The sequence below is a fragment of the Hydra vulgaris genome, chromosome 12 (genome assembly GCF_038396675.1).
Source record: "Hydra vulgaris chromosome 12, alternate assembly HydraT2T_AEP".
Lineage (NCBI taxonomy): Eukaryota > Metazoa > Cnidaria > Hydrozoa > Anthoathecata > Hydridae > Hydra > Hydra vulgaris.
In genome coordinates this window covers 61,330,001-61,352,797 of record NC_088931.1, presented here as the reverse complement: position 1 = coordinate 61,352,797, position 22,797 = coordinate 61,330,001, and the positions used below count along the sequence as shown (strand labels likewise).

General features: G+C 26.2%; 1 protein-coding gene across 2 annotated transcripts in view; it reads right to left on the bottom strand.

Moving 5' to 3' along the window:
- Positions 1-909: 909 nt before the first annotated feature.
- LOC100199063 (gamma-aminobutyric acid receptor subunit pi) overlaps positions 910-22,797 on the bottom strand; it is a 59,172-nt gene continuing 37,284 nt past the window's right edge. Inside the window, exons 5-9 of one of the 2 annotated variants that reach the window (XM_065813976.1) lie at positions 15,947-16,029; positions 15,685-15,816; positions 12,578-12,727; positions 5,621-5,832; positions 910-1,488 (exon numbers count right to left, since the gene is read on the bottom strand). In XM_065813976.1, the coding sequence (XP_065670048.1) occupies positions 1,219-1,488; positions 5,621-5,832; positions 12,578-12,727; positions 15,685-15,816; positions 15,947-16,029 (847 nt within the window). In that variant the 3' untranslated portion in view covers positions 910-1,218. The remainder of the gene's footprint in view (positions 1,489-5,620; positions 5,833-12,577; positions 12,728-15,684; positions 15,817-15,946; positions 16,030-22,797) is intronic. The other variant, XM_065813977.1, reaches the window with a different exon arrangement.

Below are 22,797 nucleotides of genomic sequence, written 5' to 3'. Positions count from 1 at the left end.
AGTTTGTAGTAGAAAAGTTTACAAAAATAAATTTAAAAAAATCGCTTTAAAGACTAATAGAAAAACAATACAGCAAAATAAATAACGAAAGCACGGGGGTAGGGCGCAGTTAATGTTATTTATTATTATTTTTTTTGAATTCATTTATTCAACCAAAAATTGAAAAACTAGCTTAGGTGTCACTCATATAGTTAAAAACTAGTCATTGGAGTGACACCTAAATGAAATAAACAAACAAAAAAAAATCAATAGCAATACTAATAAACAAAAACATGAGTAAATAAAATCAGTTTAAAAAAAACAATAATAACGACAAAGCTATAATAAGTTAAATAATAACACAAAAAAATATAAAAACACTCAATAACAATAACAAACAAAAACACTCAATAACAACAACAAAAACACTCAATTAGTAACAACAAACAAAAACACTCAATAACAACAACAAAAACACTCAATTAGTAACAACAAACAAAAACACTCAATAACAACAACAAAAACACTGAATAACAACAACAAACAAAAACACTCAATAACAACAACAAACAAAAACACTCAAAAATTAGTAACAACAGCAAACAAAAATAAAAACAATTTGCAAAAAACCACAAATAAAAATAAACTTTATGCAAACGAAAAGGCAAAACACAAAAACTACACAATGAAAGTAAAAACTACAAAACGAAAACAAAAATTTATTTCAACGTTTTAATTAGTCCTTTCTATTACTGTTTCTAATTTTATTCGAGCTTTTTACTTTTAAATTGGTACTTTGCTTTTAATTGATTTTTTTTGTTTTATTTTGTTTTATTAAATCTATTTGTTCTGTTATTCATTTTCTTGTTTTATTTTTTCTTCTACCTTTTATTGAAATCGGAGAGTATATTATTCTTTTAAAGCATAAAATTTTTTTTTTAATCAGGTGAGTATCAAAAGTGAAACTAACTTCATATAAAAAATTAACAAGCAATATAAATAAATACAATACAAAATTTATTTTAACAATTCAAACCAATATAAATTCAAAAGCCTGTCATAAATAGTGCATTATTAAAAAAAACAAGTCATATAATATAAGTATTAGGATTGTTTTCTTCGAAAATCCTTTTTTTTTCCTAACAATAACGTTTTTTTTTTAAAAGCGTTTTATTTTAGTTAAAATTTTTTTATAAATTCAATAAATATTTGTTCATAAATTCTAATTGGTGATTTCGATCAAAAAACTACACGTTTTAATTCGTAACTAATCATTCCTGTATACCAATAGTAAATATTAAAAATAATATATAAAAGAGGTAAAATTATGCGTGCATAATATTCCAATTTTCCTGCCATTTTTACATTGTGTTGCTCGACTACAACAGCCAGAGCTTTAACGTCAGCTGACGACATAGTTTTAACGCTTTTTTTCGGTTCCATCTTTTTTTTTTCATCTTGCAGAGATTGCATTTCAATCAGATTTTTTTGAAAACTAACCCGTTTTTCCTTTAATAAAAAAAAACAAACAATTTTTGAATATATATATATATATATATATATATATATATATATATATATATATATATATATATATATATATAATATTTGAAAAAACTATGCACAAAAGACTGTAAAGCTTTTTTGATACCTTTAATTGCTTTCATAAATTACAATACGGATTTAGATGTAATCATTCTACTACACATGCGCTAATTGATTTTACAGAAACTTTAAGAAATGCCCTTGATAAAAATAAGTTTGTTTATGGTGTTTTCCATGACCTGCAAAAAGCATTCGACACAGTAAATCACAATATTCTTCTTGCCAAATTACAATACTATGGTGTACTTGGAATTCCACTTAAATGGTTTAAATCCTACTTAAATAACAGACTTCAATACGTTACAGTTTAGGAAACATCTTCATTAACCAAAACTATAATTTCGGGAGTCCCACAAGGGTCAATATTGGGGCCTCTGCTTTTTCTTGTTACATCAACGAAATAAACACCTGAATTAATGTTTTAACATACCATTTTGCCGATGACACTAACCTGTTAATTGTTGCAGATTCGCTTGAAAAAATGCAGTTAAAAACTAATGAGGCCATATTTTCTGTTATTAATTGGCTAAGAGCAAATAAAATTTCACTAAATGCTACAAAAACTAAAATAGTTGTCTTTAAAACCAAAAACCAAAAAAACAAAGAACAATTCACTTTTAATATTAATGAAAAATATTAACTTCGCCAAAAACTGTTAAGTACCTTGGAGTATGGCTGGATGAGATTCTTTCTTTTAAGAACCATCAAACTTACTTACAGACTAAGCTTAGCCGATCAGTTGGAATGTTAGCCAAGATCAGACATTTCGTAAATTTTGAAACCCTTATGATTATTTATCATGCCATATTTGGATCGCACCTTAGGTATGCGTGTCAGATTTGGGGTAAAAAAAAAGGTCCCTTAAACCAACTAGTTTCACTTCAAAACAAAGCCCTTAAAATAATTCACTTTCAAAATTTCCTATTTGACAATGTTTCTCTGCTGTATAAATTATCTAAAATTCTTAGGCTGAACAACAATATTACTTATTTAAATTGTTTATTTGTATGGGATTATCTTCATGATAAACTTCCAATTTCCTTCAAGAACTTTTCCTTCAAATATGTAACAAAATTCTCACTTTTTAAGATCCTCTTCATGCAACAATATCTTTGTAGAACATACTAGGACAATAAAATTTGGCAGCGAATCAATTAAACATCAGATATGTAACAAACATTCTCACTTCCTAAGATCCTCTTCATGCAAAAATATCTTTGTAGAACATACTAGGACAATAAAATTTGGCAGCGAATCAATTAAACATCAGTGCACCAATGCTTGGAACAATCTCCCTCATTCTTTTAAAACTGAAAACTTTATTTCTCGATATAATTTTCTCAATAAATTAAAAAAACACTTTGGATAGCTACTAGAATAATAACATCAATAAAAGCAAATATATCACTGTTAATATTCTTATTAAAAATACTCTCTCTTGTATATTTTATTTATTTTATCTTTTTATTTTTTATTTTTATTTTTTTAGAATCTTTACATTTATGTAAAGCTTTTTTGTCGTCCTTGTACAATGATTGAATGTGTATATGCGTATGCATGTGTGGGTATATATATGTGTACAAACGTGTGTATATGGGTATGTATGTGTGTTGTGTGTTAATATGTGTGTGAATGTGTATGTATATGTATGTATGTGCATATGTAGATAAGTATAGATTTATTTAAATATACCATTGTTATTATTATCATTATTTTTTAATAATACCATTATTTTTATTGATATCGTTATTTTTATTGTTATCAATACCATTTTTATTATAGTTATTATTAATGTTATTATTGTTGTTAACGTTATGATTTTTAGAGTTGTTATTATTTTATTCTTATGTTATTATTCAGTTTTGTTGTTAACATACTACATTTTCAAAAGATAATTTAAAACTCTGGATATAAATATAAAATCAAAATTTGACATTACAGAGAAATATTAACAGACAAATAGAATTGTTACAAACCAATAAAAATTATAATACAAACTATGATACCGTAAATAGCGAAAAAAAATTAAACAAATATAAAAAAAACAAAAACAAACAAACTAGATAGACAAATTTATATTATAATGAAACGTTTGTTTATTTAAAGATGGGTTTTCCCATTTAATATGGAGCGCTTCTTTAATTTTCAATTTGTTTTTGTTAGGAGCAGTATCCAAAACTTTAAAACAATTATAGTTACTTAGATTTTTACAATTAACAGATGAAATTAAATGCTTATAAACATTAGATTGTTTGTCACTTGTAAGATGCTCATGAATCCGTGTTGTTAAGTGTCTGGAGGTTTCTCTAATATAACTGGCATTACATCCAGCACAAGAAAATTTGTAAACAACATTCGATTGGAGCAGCTTAGGAACTGGATCTTTTATACATAAACTGTTTTGTAATTAATTAGTAGTGAAAATTAAATTAATTATAACATCTTTACAATATCTTTTTAATGATTTTATTAACTTTAGGTCTAGTAAAATTTGAATAAAATCCTATAAATGGAAGCTTATAAAATCTTATATTATGGTTATCAATACTACTTATCACAGATGAATTTATTTTTTTATCAACAAATAATTTAATTTCAATTTCAATTATTTTAGGTGGATATTGGCTATTTTTTAAAAAATTAGATTTTTTATGTCCTTATCAAACCCTCGCTATGTGTTGTTGATTTTATACATTCTATCAATTAGACATCGTATAAGACTAATTTTATAACAATAGGGAACAAATCTGGAGAATTTTTGTAAAAGACCTGTATATGTTTTTTTATGATAAACTATTGTGAAAAGCGAAACAGACTTTTGATAAGAACATCTAAAAATGCAATTTGATTATCTTGTATTTTTCCATAGTAAATTTTAAGTTTTTATGTTGTTTATTAAGATATGTAAAAAATTCTTGAACTTCAAACTCTGAATTAAAAATTGCAATAATATCATCCACATAACGTTTAAAGAAAATCGGTGTGGAGGAAGAGCAGTTACTAACTCATTTTATTTATTTACTTAAAAATTTTTTTTTTGCTATTTACGGTATCATATTTATCATATATTACGGTATCATATTTACGGTATCAATTTGTGTCATAATTTTTATTGGTTTGTAACAATTCTAATTGTCTGTTAATATTTCTCTGTAATGTCTTCAAATTTTGATTTTATATTTATACCCAGAGTTTTAAATTGAAACTTTATCTTTTTAAAATGTAGTATATTAACTACGAAACATATCAAGAATAAAAAATATTGTGTTTTTCTTTAAAATATACATTCTTTTGCATTTTTACTGTTTGGAAACTAGTAAATAATTAAATCATGTTAGCAGATGCATTGTTTGACAATCCATACATTTAACAGTTGCTATCTAATTTAGGGCCTTGTTTCTTTATTGGAAGTAACAACAAGTTCCATAGTTTTTTGACTTACTGTTAATGGTACCATTCCTGTAACTTTGATACTTTGTACCTTTATTATAACTCTTAACTGCCTGAACTTAAATATTTGACAAGGTAAATGTTCTGGAGTAACTGCTGAATCTAGCAAACTTATTGCTACCACTACCTACTTAATAATAACTCTAAAAAGCTTTTTTTGAGATAATAACAGATTTTTGTTCAACTTACCATATTTATTTATAAAATGAGTGTTTATTATAAATTTGTTTATTAATATATATTATTTATTAAACCAAATTTTACCCAGTATTGCCAATCTAATATTGACCATCCTAGTGAAAATAATTTAAATAGCTTAACTATAGAATATAAAATTAAATTTAATATTAAAAATAATCAAACCATATAAATGTAATAATAATAATAAAACCAAAAATAAATGTACAATCTTATGAAAAATTATAATAAATTTATTTAACTATTAATTTTATTTATTAAATCTATTTTTAAAATTGCAGTCTTTAGAAAATACCAAATTCAGTTGACAATGTAATAAACTACTTTAAATTCTAAAGTTTTTTGAGAAGATTCATAAAAAAAGAAATTTATAAAACTAAACATCAACCTCTTTTTCTTTTTTCCTCTGTTTTGTAAGAAATGTTTCTGTAATTGCATTGAGGTTCATTAGAACAACATATTCTAAGAGATTCAGGATCACACAACAGAATGTAACGAACATGTAAACATCAATATTTTTCACATAGCTCACTTCTGGAAGCTTAGCATTTATAGAACCCCAAATAGTTGATACAGTAAGTAAGATGAGAACACACAGAGCTAAAAAAACAAAAAATTATAAAAAAACATATATGCTATATATTATTCAAAATATCTGTAACATTATATTATTTACAATATCAATGAGCAATTTGATATATGTTGTAGTGATGCATTTGCTAGGACTCCTCCATCTTCATACTCCTCATTCTTATCATCAGCAAAAGAGTTTTTAAAATTGAGTCCCTAGTAACTACTTAGTGATATTTTGAACGCATCAGAAAGACTAAGAAAGTTTTAAGTAAAATTGGAAAAATATTTTAATATTTTAAAAATACTTAAATTTAAAAAATAAATTACATTTAAATTTAGTATTTTCATTTTCATTTTAAAATATTTAAAAAGTATATTTTAATACTATTTTCACCTTAAATATAATTAAAATTTATCATAAAAATAAATTAATGAAAATTTGCTTAAAAATAAAAAAATTTATGAAAAATGATTTTAAATAATTTTTTTGTTCTTTAACATCGAAATTCTCATCTTCATGATTGTGCCAAATGAAAAAATTACAACAACAAAATCAAAATAGCCATAATTAAAATTGCATAAAATTGCAATATTGCAAAGTTATATTGATAAGACATTTTTTGGTGTGTTAACTAAACACATATTTTACAAATAAGAGAATGAGAAGAAGAAAAAAAGTTCTTTAAGATGTTAGACTACACTGATAAACAAATAAATTTTGTGGAAATCTTGCTAACTACTAGGTGGTTTATAAATAACTAGGTGGTTTATAAATTTTTAAAATGTTATTTGTTTGTAATAAAAATAAGCACTTTTTGTATTATTGCTGAGAAACATTTAAAAAAATTTTTTAAGAGTCTTTAGCATTTTTTTACATATTTTTTTTGTCAATAAATTCTAAGGAAATATATTTATCTTTTCTAAAATCTCTATGAAAATACGCTTCTTTTGAGACCCAGGTTGACATACTTTTGAATAACTTTTTTTCCGACAATAATAGGGACTATACCCCAAATACTAAAGACTTGAACCCGAATATCTTTACAACTTGATGTGATGGTAAAAAATGGTTTGCATATTTGAAATCAGCATATTTAATTTGTCTGAAAAACTACCTAGTTAACAAGATTTCCACACAAAAAATATTACTTGTTTATCAGTGTTACCAGAGTTATGTGTATACATATACATATATATATATATAATATATATATATATATATATATATATATATATATATATATATATATATATATATATATATAAATATATATACATATATATATATATATATATATATATATATATATATATATATATATATATGTAGTGGTGTAGTGGTAGAGCGCTCGCTTCATAAGCGAGAGGTTCCGAGTTTGATCCCCACCACGTCACTGGTAGTACCGCGCTCAACTTGTTTCTCCGCGCAGCGGCCTTGTTCGTCAAGTTTCGTGTTTCGGAGTTATAGAGTTGAGAGAGGGTTATAACCACAATTAAGCAGCCTCCTCATCTGTAGTGGCCTTCTGGGCCTTGGGGAGGTGAAATAACAAAAAAAAAAATATATATATATATATATACATATATATATATACACATATATATATACATATATACATATATATATACATATATACATATATATATACATATATATATATACATATACACATATATATATATATATATATATATATATATATATATACACATATATATACATATATATACATATATACATATATATATATATATATATATATATATATATATATATATATATATAAATATATATATATATATATACATATATATACATATATATACATATATACATATATATATATATATATATATATATATATATATATATATATACATATACATATATATATATATATACAGTGGTGGAAAAAAGTTGTGTCCATTAATTTTTTAATAGAATTTCTTGCTTGATAAAACAGAAACACCAAATAATCACTCTATATTTGTACAGTGTTTACCTTTTTCATAAACTGCAGTAAATAGTTCACCTTTAGCTAAATGCAGCTGTTCAATTCATCGAGGCATAGACTCAATAAGATCTTGAAGGTGCTGTGGAGTGATGTTATTCCAAGCATTTTGCAGCAAGTTCCAAAGTTCATCCTGATTGCGTGGCATTTTACCCCTGATTCTGATTGCCCTGAACAGAATTTCCCATACATGTTCAATGCAATTCATATCTCTATATATCATGGCTCTAGGGTAGCCATTCCATTTGCTCATCAACCATATTGTGTAAGAAATTGCACACTCGCTAAGCTTTATGGCAAGGTGGATAATCATTTTGGAAGATAAAGGTACCTCTTCTGCCATAAAGCTCTCTGGCTGTAGGTAGCATGTGATTTCTTAACACTTGAAGGTTTTGATCCATGTTGTCTTTGCAACAGTACAAATGACCAACCCCATGCCATTAGAGATCCACCACCATGTTTTACAATGGGAGCTATGCAATCAAAATGAAACCTCTCACCCTTTCTTTTTCTTCTCGCAATTACCCTCTATATTCCACAAAAGATCTGGAATGAACTTTGGTCACTCCACAGCACTTTTTTCCAATCTTCTTAAATCCAGCCTCGATGAGCAGTTGCAAAGTCAAGCCTTTGGTGACAATGTAAGGCTGTAAGAAGTGGCTTCTTTACAGCTACACGAGTTCAAAGCCCCACTTTTTGCAGCCTATTGCAGACAGTTCTATCTGTAATATTGACATCATGATGATCAGACATCAAAGCTTGTACTTCCACAGCAAAATGGTGACGGTTCTTCAAACTGAGGCGCACAATCGGATCCTCTCAAGGTGTTATCTTCTTCGACTGTCTACTTCTAGGCCTATCTTTAACTTCCCCTGTTTTCCTGAACTTCATCATTATTCTTGTCACTGTGTTCTTCGAAATCTTTATCTCTGATGCAACTTTGCTGTAACTTTTGTAACTCTCAGTAACTTTAGCTACAATTATTATTCACTCCTGACAAGAGAGTTTCTTATTTCCAGGCATACTTGTATAATTAGCTAATAAATTTATTAATTTTTAGTAAGTAGATCTATAAGAAAACACAAGAATAGTTTAAGACAGTATTAAAACATCACACAAATATAAATAATATCAAATATTAAAACATCATATAAATATAAATGATATCAAACAATAATTATTGTGCAACATATGGAAAACAACATTATGGTCAGTACAAACATTACACAATATCAACCAATCTCAAGACTAAGAATGCCACAATATACAAAATGACTAATATGCGCAGTCTAATCATTCAAATCATTAAAATTAAAAAAATTCACTACATTTTACTGAACAAATTCTTAAACTAATCGGATGACATTCTAGCCTGTCATGCAAGTATTGAACAATGTGACATTAGTGATTCAAAATATGATTATTGATTTAGTATTCATAACTGTTCAGGATAGTTGATCAAAATAACTTCACTATGGTCTTTATTATGCATCATGTATAGAAATATTTAATTAAAAAATTATTTTCAGTACATAAAAATAACAAATTCTGTAAAATGAATTTGTGGTCGAACACTTTTTTCAGCCATTGTGTTATTATTTACATCAAAATAAAGTCTTAAAAGCATTTAACCGCAATTGTAAACTAATAGATTTTTTGATAAAGAAACAGTTTGTTAATAATTTTTTTGTTGTTAAAAATTAGTTAAAGAAAATAAAATGTTATAAGTTTTATCTTAAGGAATTAAATATATAAATTCCTTTTAACTATAAAATTCTTTTATTGTCATAATAGTTTAAAAAATGCACGAATTATTTTGATGTAAATATTTTATTAATAAGATATTTTGTTTATTGTTAATTCAATAACGTAAAGTTTTAATAACGTTCGTTTGATTTATGAAAATAAATTATGATCACGAATATGTTATCAGTAACTGATAAATAATAAAAAAACTCTTTATTGTTTAAAAACATTATTAAAAAGAATTCACAAAATATATAAGAAAAAATTTATTAACAGTTAATAAAATAACCAAAAACCAACTGTAAAATTATAAGAAAATAAACAAATATTATGTTACGTTTTCTGAAAAAAATATTTTTTTTAAAATAAAAATTAGTTCATATTTAAAAAAATAATAAAAATGATTTTTCAAATAGGAACTTATTTGTAGGATTTTATTTGTAACTTTTGTTATAGTGAGAAAAAAAAAACTGTTTGTATGATTTTTAATGCGTTAATAAAATAACTTTAATTACAATGCGATACTTGAAAAGACGCAAGTGATGCAATATAACTTCTAATGATACAAAATAATTTGCTGAGTTGAGTTACTTTGAAATGCGTTACGCGTTTTTGTTATGCAGCAAAATCTCGTAACAAGGCCTGATATATATATATATATACAACAAGTGGAGTATGACTTCCTATTTGAGGTTCTCCAGGTAGTTTTCTACAACATTTGCAACATGTTGTGCATTGTCATGTTAAAGAATAACCATGTCATGTCTTTTGGCATATTGCAGCCTTTTATTCTTTAATTCTTGGCTCAGCTAGATCTATAGTGTCGGTAAGGGTTTGTTGTAATTGTCTTGTTTGGTTTAAGCAGCTCATAATATATTACTCGGACCTAGTCCCACCAGATACAGAGCATGAGCTTATTCACAGCATAACGTATCCACTTTTCATCACCATTCGATGCAGAAAATATTTTTTATTTTGTTTCACGAGCAGGTGATTGCAGGTAAAAAACCATCTTTCGATTTCCCTTGGTTTTAACTCATATAGTAACCAATTTCCTTGCTTTTAAATCATTCCCAGTTGCTTCAACCACCTAGAAACTGTTGACTGATCAACTTTCGATGTTTCCGCAAGCTCTTCCTGTGTCTGGCATAGATCTTTATCAAGTAATGCGTCTAATTCGGTATCTTCAAATTTTTTCTCAGCACCAGGATGTTCTTCATCTTCGAGGTCAAAATCACCACCCTTGAATTATTGAAGCCATCTTCTGGATGTTTGTTCTGAAAGAGCATTGTTACCGTATGTTTCCACTAATATTCTATGCGCCTCAACTACTGTTGTTTTTTAGTGGAAGTAATACACAAGAATTCCCCCAAAAAGTGGTTTTGTAAGCACAAACTCAGCCATGTTTATATATTTGGGTTTTAGATTTCAAGTAAAATTTATTTCAGCCCAATCAAACATATACCTGCCAAATTATTAGTCTCAATACAAAACACTCATTTTCAATGCATACTCCCAATATATATATATATATATATATATATATATATATATATATATATATATATATATATATATATATATATATATTATAAGCATTAAAACATCATATACAGTATCATACTATTTATTTCTTTTTTAAGTAATATTTCGGCTCATATAGTGAGAGCCATTAATATATGAGCGAAATATTACTTAAAAAAGAAATAAATAGTATGATACCGTATATCATGTTTTAATGCTTATAATATTATTACACATACTATTAAAGATGTCGCTTAAATTATATATATATATATATATATATATATATATATATATATATATATATATATATATATATATATATATGTATGTGTGTATATATATATAATACATGTATATATAATATATGTATGTATATATATATACACATAAATATATTATATATACATGTATTATATATATATATATATATATATATATATATATATATATATATATATATATATATATATATATATATATGTACACACATACATATACATTTATACTTATATATATATATATATATATATATATATATATATTTATATATACATTTATATATATATATATATATATATATATATATATATATATATATATATATATATATATATATATATATATATATATATATACGTATCCCCATATTTGAGAGATAAAATGTCAGACTTGCCTTTGTTAATGAAACTATTAATGATTTCCCTAAAGAGCTCTACAATCTAACTTCTGATATCAAACAAGTTTTTGTAATCAGTGAATAATGGATCTTAGCATTAGAAAATATTTATTGATTTATTGCAATGATAGCTCCAAAGTACACAAATAATTGTAAAAGATAAATTGAAACAATTTTGTAATAAAAACAATTTTTTATGTTTACTAGTATGAGTACTTTATTATTTTTACAAAAATAGTAAAGATAGAAAAAAAGTAACTTTTCACTTTAACTTGTTATAAACAAGTTAAAGTGAAAAAAAGTTAAAAAAAAGTTAAAAAGAATTTAGTGTTTAATCTACAAAGTTAAAGTTAATCACAAACAACTTTGTTAATTACAGACAACTATCCAAAAACTTTAATAACATTCTTAACTAATTCCATACATGTGAACCAAAGATTACAGACACATAATTGATTTATTTGTCACAGAAGCACCAACAAAGGCACTCAAACTAACTCATATAAAGTTTTTTTAAATTTTTGATCTCAGGTTTTTCTTAAATGTTTGTAAAGGAAAAATTAACCTTTTTTTTAAGATACTAGATTATAAAAATTACATTTTTACTATAGATACTAGGTTCTAAACTTTCATGTGGGTTAATGCAATATTTCATATTAAAAACTATAATAATTATTGATTAATTAATATTTTTTTAAATTTAGAATTTAATTTTAAGACTATTTAGAAATACTATCATAATATTTCATCATAATTAAAACATATATATATTTTAACAAACAATTTATATTAATATATTTGTAACAAAACATACTTGCTCGTACTGGTGGGCAACTTCTTGGCATCCATAGTGCAACCCAAGATAAACAAACAAGAGCAGTAGATGGTATATATATTTCAAATATAGCAAAACCCAGTTGCCTCTGAAATATGAATTTACCATAAAGAACAGATATTTCATTTCCTAAAACAAATATTAAGTAATTTGAAGATTAAAAATAATTACATGAAACTTTATAAATTATTACAATATAACAACATAAATGATTATGACAAAAAATCCCTCATTAACAAAATTTCTTTGCTAAAAAAATCTGTCAAAATCTAATAAAATCATGTGCAAGAAAAACTAATCTAAAGTATTCTGAACAACTTCATATTCAAATATATCTATATTTTAGTACATTATTTTACTTAAAACTTTAACTGTGTTAAGCTTATCACCAACTAAATGCATACAAGGATGCAGTTTTTTTTTTGTGTACAGTTGTTTCGATATAAAAGCCAATTGCAATTTATATGATGAAAAGTAAATACTCAGCAATAACAATGGAATTTACTTTTATTTTAAACAATTTAAAACTATTATCATTGATTAAAAACAATGCTACCACTTTTTTTTCAAATTCTACAATAATTTTATTTATAGGAAGACTTGTTACTTTTGTATTTTAAATAAATTCAATTTAAAAAAAATGGCTTACACAATATTGTCAAATTTACTGCTTCTCAAATAATCTGCTTTAGTTTATAATTTTTAACACTTACTCAAATCATTACTTCTAAACAAAAATTAAGTATTGCAATTTGAACTTGGTTATAATCGCAAGTTTCCTACAACTATTTTGTTTGTATAAGTTCTAAAAAAAATGGAGCTTTTTAATTTTAATTTATGCTGGATTCTACAGCAACAGGATTTTGTAACACAACTAGAAAATTGACTGAAAATTTTGATGCAGTGACTCTTGCGAGTGTGGATTTTGTCCAGAAAATGTATGTCTCTGTTCTCATGACAACATAACTCTATTATATGATGATTATGACTAACTTAAATTCATTTTAAACTACCTAAAACTATTCCATTATAAAACATTCCTAAAACTATTGATGTATTTGGGTGGTAATGACATGCTTGGATAATGACTGATTATTATCTATAGTCACAGTGATGATTTTACCACATATGGTTATATTCTAGATACAGTAATAATTCACTATGATACAGTGAATCATCCCTGTATTACATCATTTTATTTCCTATTATTATTATCTTATTTTTTGTTATTATCTTATATAGATAAAATATTTTGTTTCTAGTTCTTTTTGACCCTGCACATATTTTTATTCTTTAAAAAAATTCACTTCTTTGAAACTACTGCAAACAATCACAATTTTAAAAAATTCACTTCACTGCTGTAAAATAAAATTCTAATAAAATTAAATAGACATAGAAAAGTCAAAATAAAATAACACAAAGATAATTTATTAAACGCAAAAAAAATTAATGTATGAATAAAATTGAAAAGTAGGAGAAAACAAAATGAACATTCTTAACTCCCTCAAATAATAAATAAAACCACAATTTAAGTTGGGAATGATGAAGAGCGATGAAAGAGAGTTGGGAAAAGAAAGTTAAGTTGGGAGTTCCTAATAACATAAGAGAAATATGAAGACAGAAAAAAATTCCAAAGCTTTTATGTTAGAAAAAACTTATTTAAATAAAAGTACTTTGAGTATTGAAGAACAGTTAATGTAAAACCTTTATAATATTTGGTCTTTCAAAAGAAAGATTGTGAAAAAAAAAGTCATTAATATCTTTACAAGATTGTAATTTGGTTATCTCTATTGATAGTTAAAAAGAAATTTATTGGATTCGAGATGAGATATTAGAATTTTTTAATTAAAGTTTCAAAGAACCTGCTAATAATAGTAAAACTGATTACTTATTAATTAAAAACTATTAGTAGTAAGTAATATTAGGCAATAGATGGAGGAATCAGAGCAATCACCTGAGTTTCTCATGGTTCATGTATGCATTTTGTAAATAGTTTATAGATATAAATAGAGTGTTGAAGAATGTTGTCGGAACCACGTGCTGTAGAAAAATTCAAGTAAGAAACAACTTTAGCAATCAGAGTCAGAGTGAATTGGATGTCTAACAACGGATTTACCTGTTTCTCTAAAAGCCAACAAAAGCAATTTCTTGGATAAAGGCAGGCTTCCATGCCTGCCTTTATCCAAGAAATTGCAAAGAGCTTTCCATGCCTGCCTTTATACAAGAGATTATCTAAAAAATGCAGTTTTTAGCGTAGACACAAAAGACCTAAGGACCATCACAAAAAAATCACAGTAAATCTAATGTAATAATAAATAAAATAACAAGATAAAAGTAAAAATAAAAATATTAGTGAGAATATACGATAAGATATAGAATATACTTAAAAATAGAAATCATAAAAAAAGCATATTAAAAAAATTTCATTTATCAACTTGCAATAGCAAAAATATTTATATGCACAATTTCTCATGACAAACAATAACAAAAATAATAACCGAATTTAAAAAAAATAAATAAAAAACAAAACAATAAACTATTAGCTAAAAAATAGTAGTATAAATAGTAAAAATAGTAAAAAACTTACTTTATGGATATAACTCTATGTTTTTTTTGCTTAAACTTATGCTTGAAGCAAACTCTTGCAATGTCGTTGTTTATATTTATAAGTTTTATTTTGCAAAAAAAAAAACTTACAATAGTTTAGAAAATAATATTTTATAATAGTTACATCAGCTTTATATAATTAACAGATTTTGCAATATAAAAAATATTATTAAAAATATTAGTGAGGTAAAAAACATAAAGGTAAGAAAAAGAGGAACTAATCACAAACTAGTGCCAGAGAAAAAGTACAAAACAATATTAGTATCAACCAAAATATGCTTTTCTTTTTTCTTTCTGTCACAATACAACACAATATTTATTTTTTGTTAAGTTATTTATGTGCAGGCATTAAAATTATATAATTTCGGTAAAGGACTGTCTGTACACAAACTTAGTTTTATTAGATTAAAACCATATGAATAATTTTCTCAAAGAGTACAAAATTGAAATTGAAATTTTTTTACAAATTTAAACTTTACCCATATCATTTTTTTCATAAAAAGAACTTGTATTGTAGCTCAGTATAGAAAATTGATCCATGTTTTTTATTAGCAAACGAAGTCCAGGATTGCGCAACCATTTATACTTTATATGCCGTGAACTTAAACCATCTAAATAAAAATATTATTCAAGTAAAACTTTATATTATATAAACATTACACAACTATAATTTTATAATATGTTAGTCAATGATAAATAAATTTTTACATGCGAAAAAAATTTTAGAATTTAAAATCTTACAACTTGAAATCTTAATATCACATATTTGAGTGTCCATTGGATATGAAGCTAAATTAAAGTTGCACACAGGAGAAGCTGTGACTCTTAAAAAAAATTTATTAACAACTTAATACTATTATACTCAAGACATACTGTCATAAAACTGGTGTATATAATATCAATATGATATGTGTTTCTATATCAGGCCTGTAGCAACAGGGGGGGGGGGGGATATCTAAATATCAGGCCTTAAAAAAATATAAGAACAAAATAAAAAGAATTTTCTTTAACATGTTTAGAAATTTTAAATTTAATTTAAATTTAAATTAAATTTAATAAAATAAATTTAAATTCAATTTAATAACATAAATTTAAATTTATTAATATTAGGGCGATTCTATGTGATTTATAATCATTTGGGCAATTCCATGTATATTTTGGCAGTTCCATCCAGGGCATGCAACTCTTAGTCTCAGATTTTGCTGATTTTTACACCACTCAAAGATTTTAACAAGTTATGAACATCCCCAAAATTTCATTTCAAATTTCAAACAGTTTTTATAACTATTTGAACTTTTTGAATTAACAAAAATCCGTCATTTTAAAAAATGGTTTTGGTTTTCGTATTTGTTCTGTGTGCAATAGAAAGCTGAAAATATTTACAATTACATATTTTGAGGCAAGGAATCCAATAAAACAACTTAAAATATTCAAAAGTAATTATAACACCTGTAATTTTGACCTTTATTGCAGTTTTACTGGGACAAGCTTAATTACAAAAATGCTGATGTATCTTGATTTTTTTTTTTAGATGTTGCCCTGAAAAGTTTAGTTAGAGTTGTTTCAAAGAATTGGAGAGTGATCTTTATTTTTATAAACAGGAAAAACATGGTCCAATTTACATCTGCTTTTTATAATTAAACTCACCCCTAGTAAAATTTTAATAAACATTTTGAAATTTAGGATAGGATTTTATAAAACTACCTAAAATTTAGGATAGGATTTTATAAAACTACCTAAAAAACAGCAAAAGCAAGTCAACAATAACTAAAGGAACAATTTGTTATGGTCAAAACTGTTTCAGTTTTATTACTGCCAAGTTACTCTCAGGTGCTTAATGAAAGGAGGGATGGAGATAAAAGAATGGGTGGGAAATTTTATCCAGATTTAATAAATGGGGGAGATAAAAAAAGGAAGGTGAGGGAGGGGGGGGGAGAGAAAGAAAGGAGGAGGAGGAAAGGGAGTCTTGATAAATAGGTGATGGGGATTTTTATTTTTGTTTTTATAATTGTTTGTTTATATTTGTATATGTGTGTTTATATTTTCTAATTTTTAAGACCTAAACTGGTCTTAAAAATTAAAAAATATTAAGTGAAAATTTTTTTAGTTATGAGGTTACTTTGATCATAACAAGTGAAACTTAATAAACAGAGAGAGGGTCTTTAAACTTTACCCATATCACTTTTTTTCATAAAAAGAACTTGTGTATATATATATATATATACATATATATATATATATATATATATATATATATATATATATATATATATATATATATATATATACATATATACATATACAAATGCAGCATTAGATGCACACAGATGATGATGATACTAAAATAGAAAGCTGCAGGACTAACGTACATACATAGACTATCTTATAGCCTGCTGCCACAAAGGAGTGCTGGAACATGGAGCAGCAATCTTTCATTACTCTTCATTTTTTCCTTCTATTTCTGAAAAATTAAAGCGCATGTTTTTAGAATAAGAGGATAAAAATGATACAGTTAGTTCCCGATAACTTGAATCTCCAAGGGGCCAAAGAAAATAGTTTGATTTAATGAATGTTTGAAACATTAAATTTACACACTAATAAAAGCATGAAAAATTGTTAAGTGAAAGAACTTTTGTATTGTATTCATGCTGTACAGTAAAAAGGTAATGTTAAAAAAAATTGAAAAAAAATATATATTTATATATTTATATATATATATATATATATATATATATATATATATATTTATATATACAGGCCCAGCGCTAGCCATTTCGAAGGTGGGTGAAAAAATATTTTAGCGCCTAACTAACATAAATTTTAAATTTTGTAATGTATTTTAAAACAACTTTTTTGAAAAAAGGTTATAATAAATTTAACTTGAAATTACACTATTTTGGGAAAATATGAATCTAATCTGAATTAAATTACACAGTTTCTTTTAAATTTAATCTTTAATTTAAATCTAACTTTAAAATTTTTTTAAATTAGTATTGAAAACTCTTTTTTTTGCTTTCTTTACAAGCAAAAATTGTTATAATTATTATGCCATCTTACAACAGAGTTGTATCCTATTTATTTTCAACATGCATGTCCGATACACGTTTTAAAATCTTTTGCTTTATAGTGGCCTTACCATCATTTTTTTCAATCAATTTTACTTAAAGGTCATTCACCTTCTGCAACAGGTACTGGTTTTGCGTAAAAAGTTTGAATTAAAATGCATACAGATTGGAAAATACGCTATAGACCCTTCAAGTATATTTGGTTGGGAAACCTAAAGTGTTACCAGAAAAAAAAAATGAAAACTACTTCAAACTATTAAGATGCAAAATATCTTATATAAAGTTGTCTTCTACTTTAAGCTTTAATTTTAACTGGTAACCGGTTAAATTTTAACAAGATGAACAGTAAATTTTAACCAGATGAATCAGAATTTTAACAAAGCCATTTTAACGTTTTTCCCAATTTTAAATTGAATTTTGTTGAATGGAATGACAAAGCTCAATGTTAAAGATATTCACTTCAAGCTTTGATTTTTTAAAATTATTGTTTTAAAAAAAACAGAAATTTGTTAACTTTCAAGCATTATTCATTATTTTTGTATAAAACTTATGAAGAACTAATACTAAGATAAAAATTTTGACCGTCCAAAAAAAACAATTGACCATCAATTCCATGTGTTGACTGCTTGCCTTCAATTTCTTATTTTCCACGCTGTGAGTGTGTGTGTGTGTATATATATATATATATATATATATATATATATATATATATATATATACAGTTATAGTAGTATATATATATTATAAGTTAGAAATTTTATAGAAATACTTCTATAAAAGTATTTTTATAGAAATACTTTAAAGGTGAGTTACAGTTGTAAGCCAAACATCAAACTAATCATTAACTCCCATAACCATCATATAACGAAAAACAACACCTCAGATTCCAATAAACATTTTAATTGTTTTATTAAAAGCAAGTGTCCTTTAAATCAACAGTGCCTTGTAAATAACATAGTGTACCAAGCCACTTTATACCCAGGCACTATGGATGGGAATAAAAAAGTGTGGAGTGAATTGGTTTAGTTAGTGAAACCACATTCAAACTTAGATACGCTAACCATACAAAATCTTTTAATATTGAAAAATATAAAGACGATACTGAATTATCTAAGGTAGTATGGAGGTTAAAAGAAAGTGGAGTAAACTCGACAATTGAATGGGAAATTGTGGAACGTTGTAGATCTTACAATCCCACAATAAAAGTGATACAACCTAATTCTATATGAAAAGTATGTCATAATATCTTACACTAACGATAACTTATTAAATAAAAGGAATGAATTAGTGTCTAAATGTAGGCATAAAAGCAAATTTTGTCTTGCAAAATTCCATACTGGTGATTAGGCAGCCGTTTTTAGATTTTTCTTTTTTTTGTTATCATGACAATGGAGCGCACCCTACTGTTACATATATATTTTAACGGTTTTTTGTTTCTAGATTTGTATTAAATGGATGATGATATATATATATATATATATATATATATATATATATATATATATATATATATATATATATATATCATACATCAGAACGCACTTTTTTTTTGCGTATTGCGTATTGAGTATGCTACTCATATCATACTCAATACGCAACTTAACGTATGCAATTTCTTTGAGTATAATACTCAATATGCAACTCATAGTACGCATTTTTATTGAGTAGAATACTCAATACACAACTCATAACACGCATATTTTTTGAGTATTTTGCGTAAAAATACACAATTTTTTTGAGTGTAAAATATAAATTAGTTGTTAAAGTATATATTTTTTTTTTAATAACAAACAAAAACACTAAATTATAATTTAACCATTATAATTTGTTTTTTAAAATAAATTATTAAGGTTTGCGTGTCGAAAATCACGTCTTGAGGCCTCTAGGGAGTAAGTAGCATTGCTTTTAATGACTTTATGAGCTTGCTTCAAATAACAATTTACAATTTGCTGTTTTACAAGTTGATAAACTTTGAGTTGCTTTGTTTTGTAAGTTGATAAACTTCTAGTGTTTGTATTTGAAATAATGACTTTTTTTATAATTTTTTGTTACTTTTATGAGGCTATAGATGTATATAAGATGCAAGTATTTATCTTTTTATCTATAGTAAATAAGTTAGATAAATAAAATAAATCATTTTAATCTCACAGGCCTGCAAAATGAGAGTCATAACTTCCTCTCTGGAATTTGATAGCTGATTCTAGGGTATTTTGGTGCGCTGATTATGAATATGTACTTAGTTTTTCTCTATCACCTCCATACTTTTAAAAAAAGGCACAGATAGAAAATAGCAAAAAAACAGAAGATTTCACATAAAAAAATATATATTTAAAACAGAACATTATTTTTAACTTAAAAAACTACTAACACTAGTCTAAATAACATTTAAATTTCATTTGTGGAACCTGGTCCTTTTCTCCTGGAAGCTTCGGTTGTGCGATTTTGCTTAAATTTCTGGTTTGGATTGTCGCGCTTCAATAACCAACAATAGTCCGCCATCATGTTGGTATTCCATCTTCCTCGATACCGGACTTCAAGCTCTTTCAAATCTTGGTGAAATCTTTTGCCTTGTTCTTCGCTAACGGCTCCTAGATTTTCTGGGAAGTAATCAGTATGAGAATTTAAGAAATGAAGTTTAATGCTCATATTACAACCCATTACACCCAAATTGGAAATCATTTTGGCCACTATTTCTTTATAGTCAGAGCTTTCATTGTTCCCCAAAAATTTTGCCACCACTTCCTTAAATGACTGCCATGCTTGCAACTCTTTGATTGCAATGCATGGCAGTCATTGCACATCAACACATTGATGTGCAATGGTGGCAGTAAAACTTTTTCTCCAAACTCTGTTTAAGTACGTTTTTGAATCCTGGGGTTAGTTCAGTTCTTGGAGTCCATTCCTTTTTGGTTCAATGATGTTGTTTATCCCGGCTATCCCACTCGCAAAGAAAGCACGGGTATTTTGTATAACCACCTTGTTGGCCTAGTAGCATGCTTATGATTTTCAAATCTCCACACAACATCCAACCGTGTTGCTCATAAGCTATATTAGTCAAAAGCTTTTCCAAATTTTCATAACATTCCTTTAAATGGACAGAATGTGCAACAGGTAACGAGGCATATGTATTCCCATTATGCAGAAGAACTGCTTTCAAACTTCTTTTTGAGGAGTCAATAAACAATCTCCACTCGTTAGGATCGTATTCAATGTCGTACATTTTCGTCAAGCCTGGGATATCTTTCAGAACACTAAATCTTCATCTTCAGCGAAGAATGGAAGAAAATCTTTTTCTCTATGACGGTACCATGAAAATGAAGTACCAGGTGCCAACATATTTCTTTCTTTTAATCGTGATCCGAAGAGTTCCGCTGCATCTTTGGGAAGATTCAAATCTCTTGTCAAGTCGTTTAAATGTGACTGTGAAAAGAGCTGACAAGCGTCAGAATCTCTATGAAATTCAGGATCAGATTGGTGTACATCCTCTTCCTCTATATCACAGTCAGAATTTTCAATTTGCAGAGCTGGAACCGGGGGCTGCACCATTTTTGAATCGCCAAATATTGCAGGCGTAACTGATGACACGTTTGGATAGTTTATGTCCCTTTTATTTTTTGAATTGTATCCAGTTATGTCACAACAACAAAAGTAGCAATCTTTAACATGGTCGTTAGGCTCTCCATAGCACAGGCGAAACGATTTTGAAGCTATTTTTCTGTCCTTTTGACCACTTGCGAAGTTCTAATAAACAAGTCGTACAAATTTTATGAGGTGCCCAAGTTTTGTCTTGGTTACTTAAAACGAGTCCAAAATAACTTTTATAAATATTTTTTACAAAGTCTGTAATACTGTTTCGTTGTTTTATCACCATAAATTTCCCGCAAATATAACAGAAACAATTAGGAGAGTTTAAACAACTTCGCAATGCCATTTTAAAGTTTATGTTGCCATTTTAAAGTTTATGAAGTAATCGTGCCTTAGCCGTATTGTCGATTGAAAATAGTCAACCATCGTGCAGCAAAAGCATAAGCAATGCTTTATTAACAAATATAAGTATTAAACGATATGTTAAAGAGATTAATGAAATTAAACATAACTTGAAAAACAATAAATTTCCGCGTAAAATTTTCAAATTTGGTGACACTGAAAAAACTTACAGTTCGGTTTTAAACTTTTTTCATTGCCAAACCGAAATCGATTTTAAGCCCGGAAAGAAAAATTAGAATTACCTGCATTTATTGCTATAAGGTATTACATGAACCACTAGGTAAAAGTCATAATTTTTTTAAGCATTTTAATTCCACACAATGTAACGGCAAAGACAATTTTATGGCTTGGAAAAAGGCTTATGATGATACAAGTCTTGATAATGATGATGACTCATTGTTAGATGACAATATTATGGATCTAACTAAATATGTAATGTCATCCAATATGGCAACACAAGAGCTAGGTAACATTCATCTAAAAAGACTTTTAGAGCCTCATAAAATTTATTTACCATGCAAGAAGTCTTTTGTCTATAAT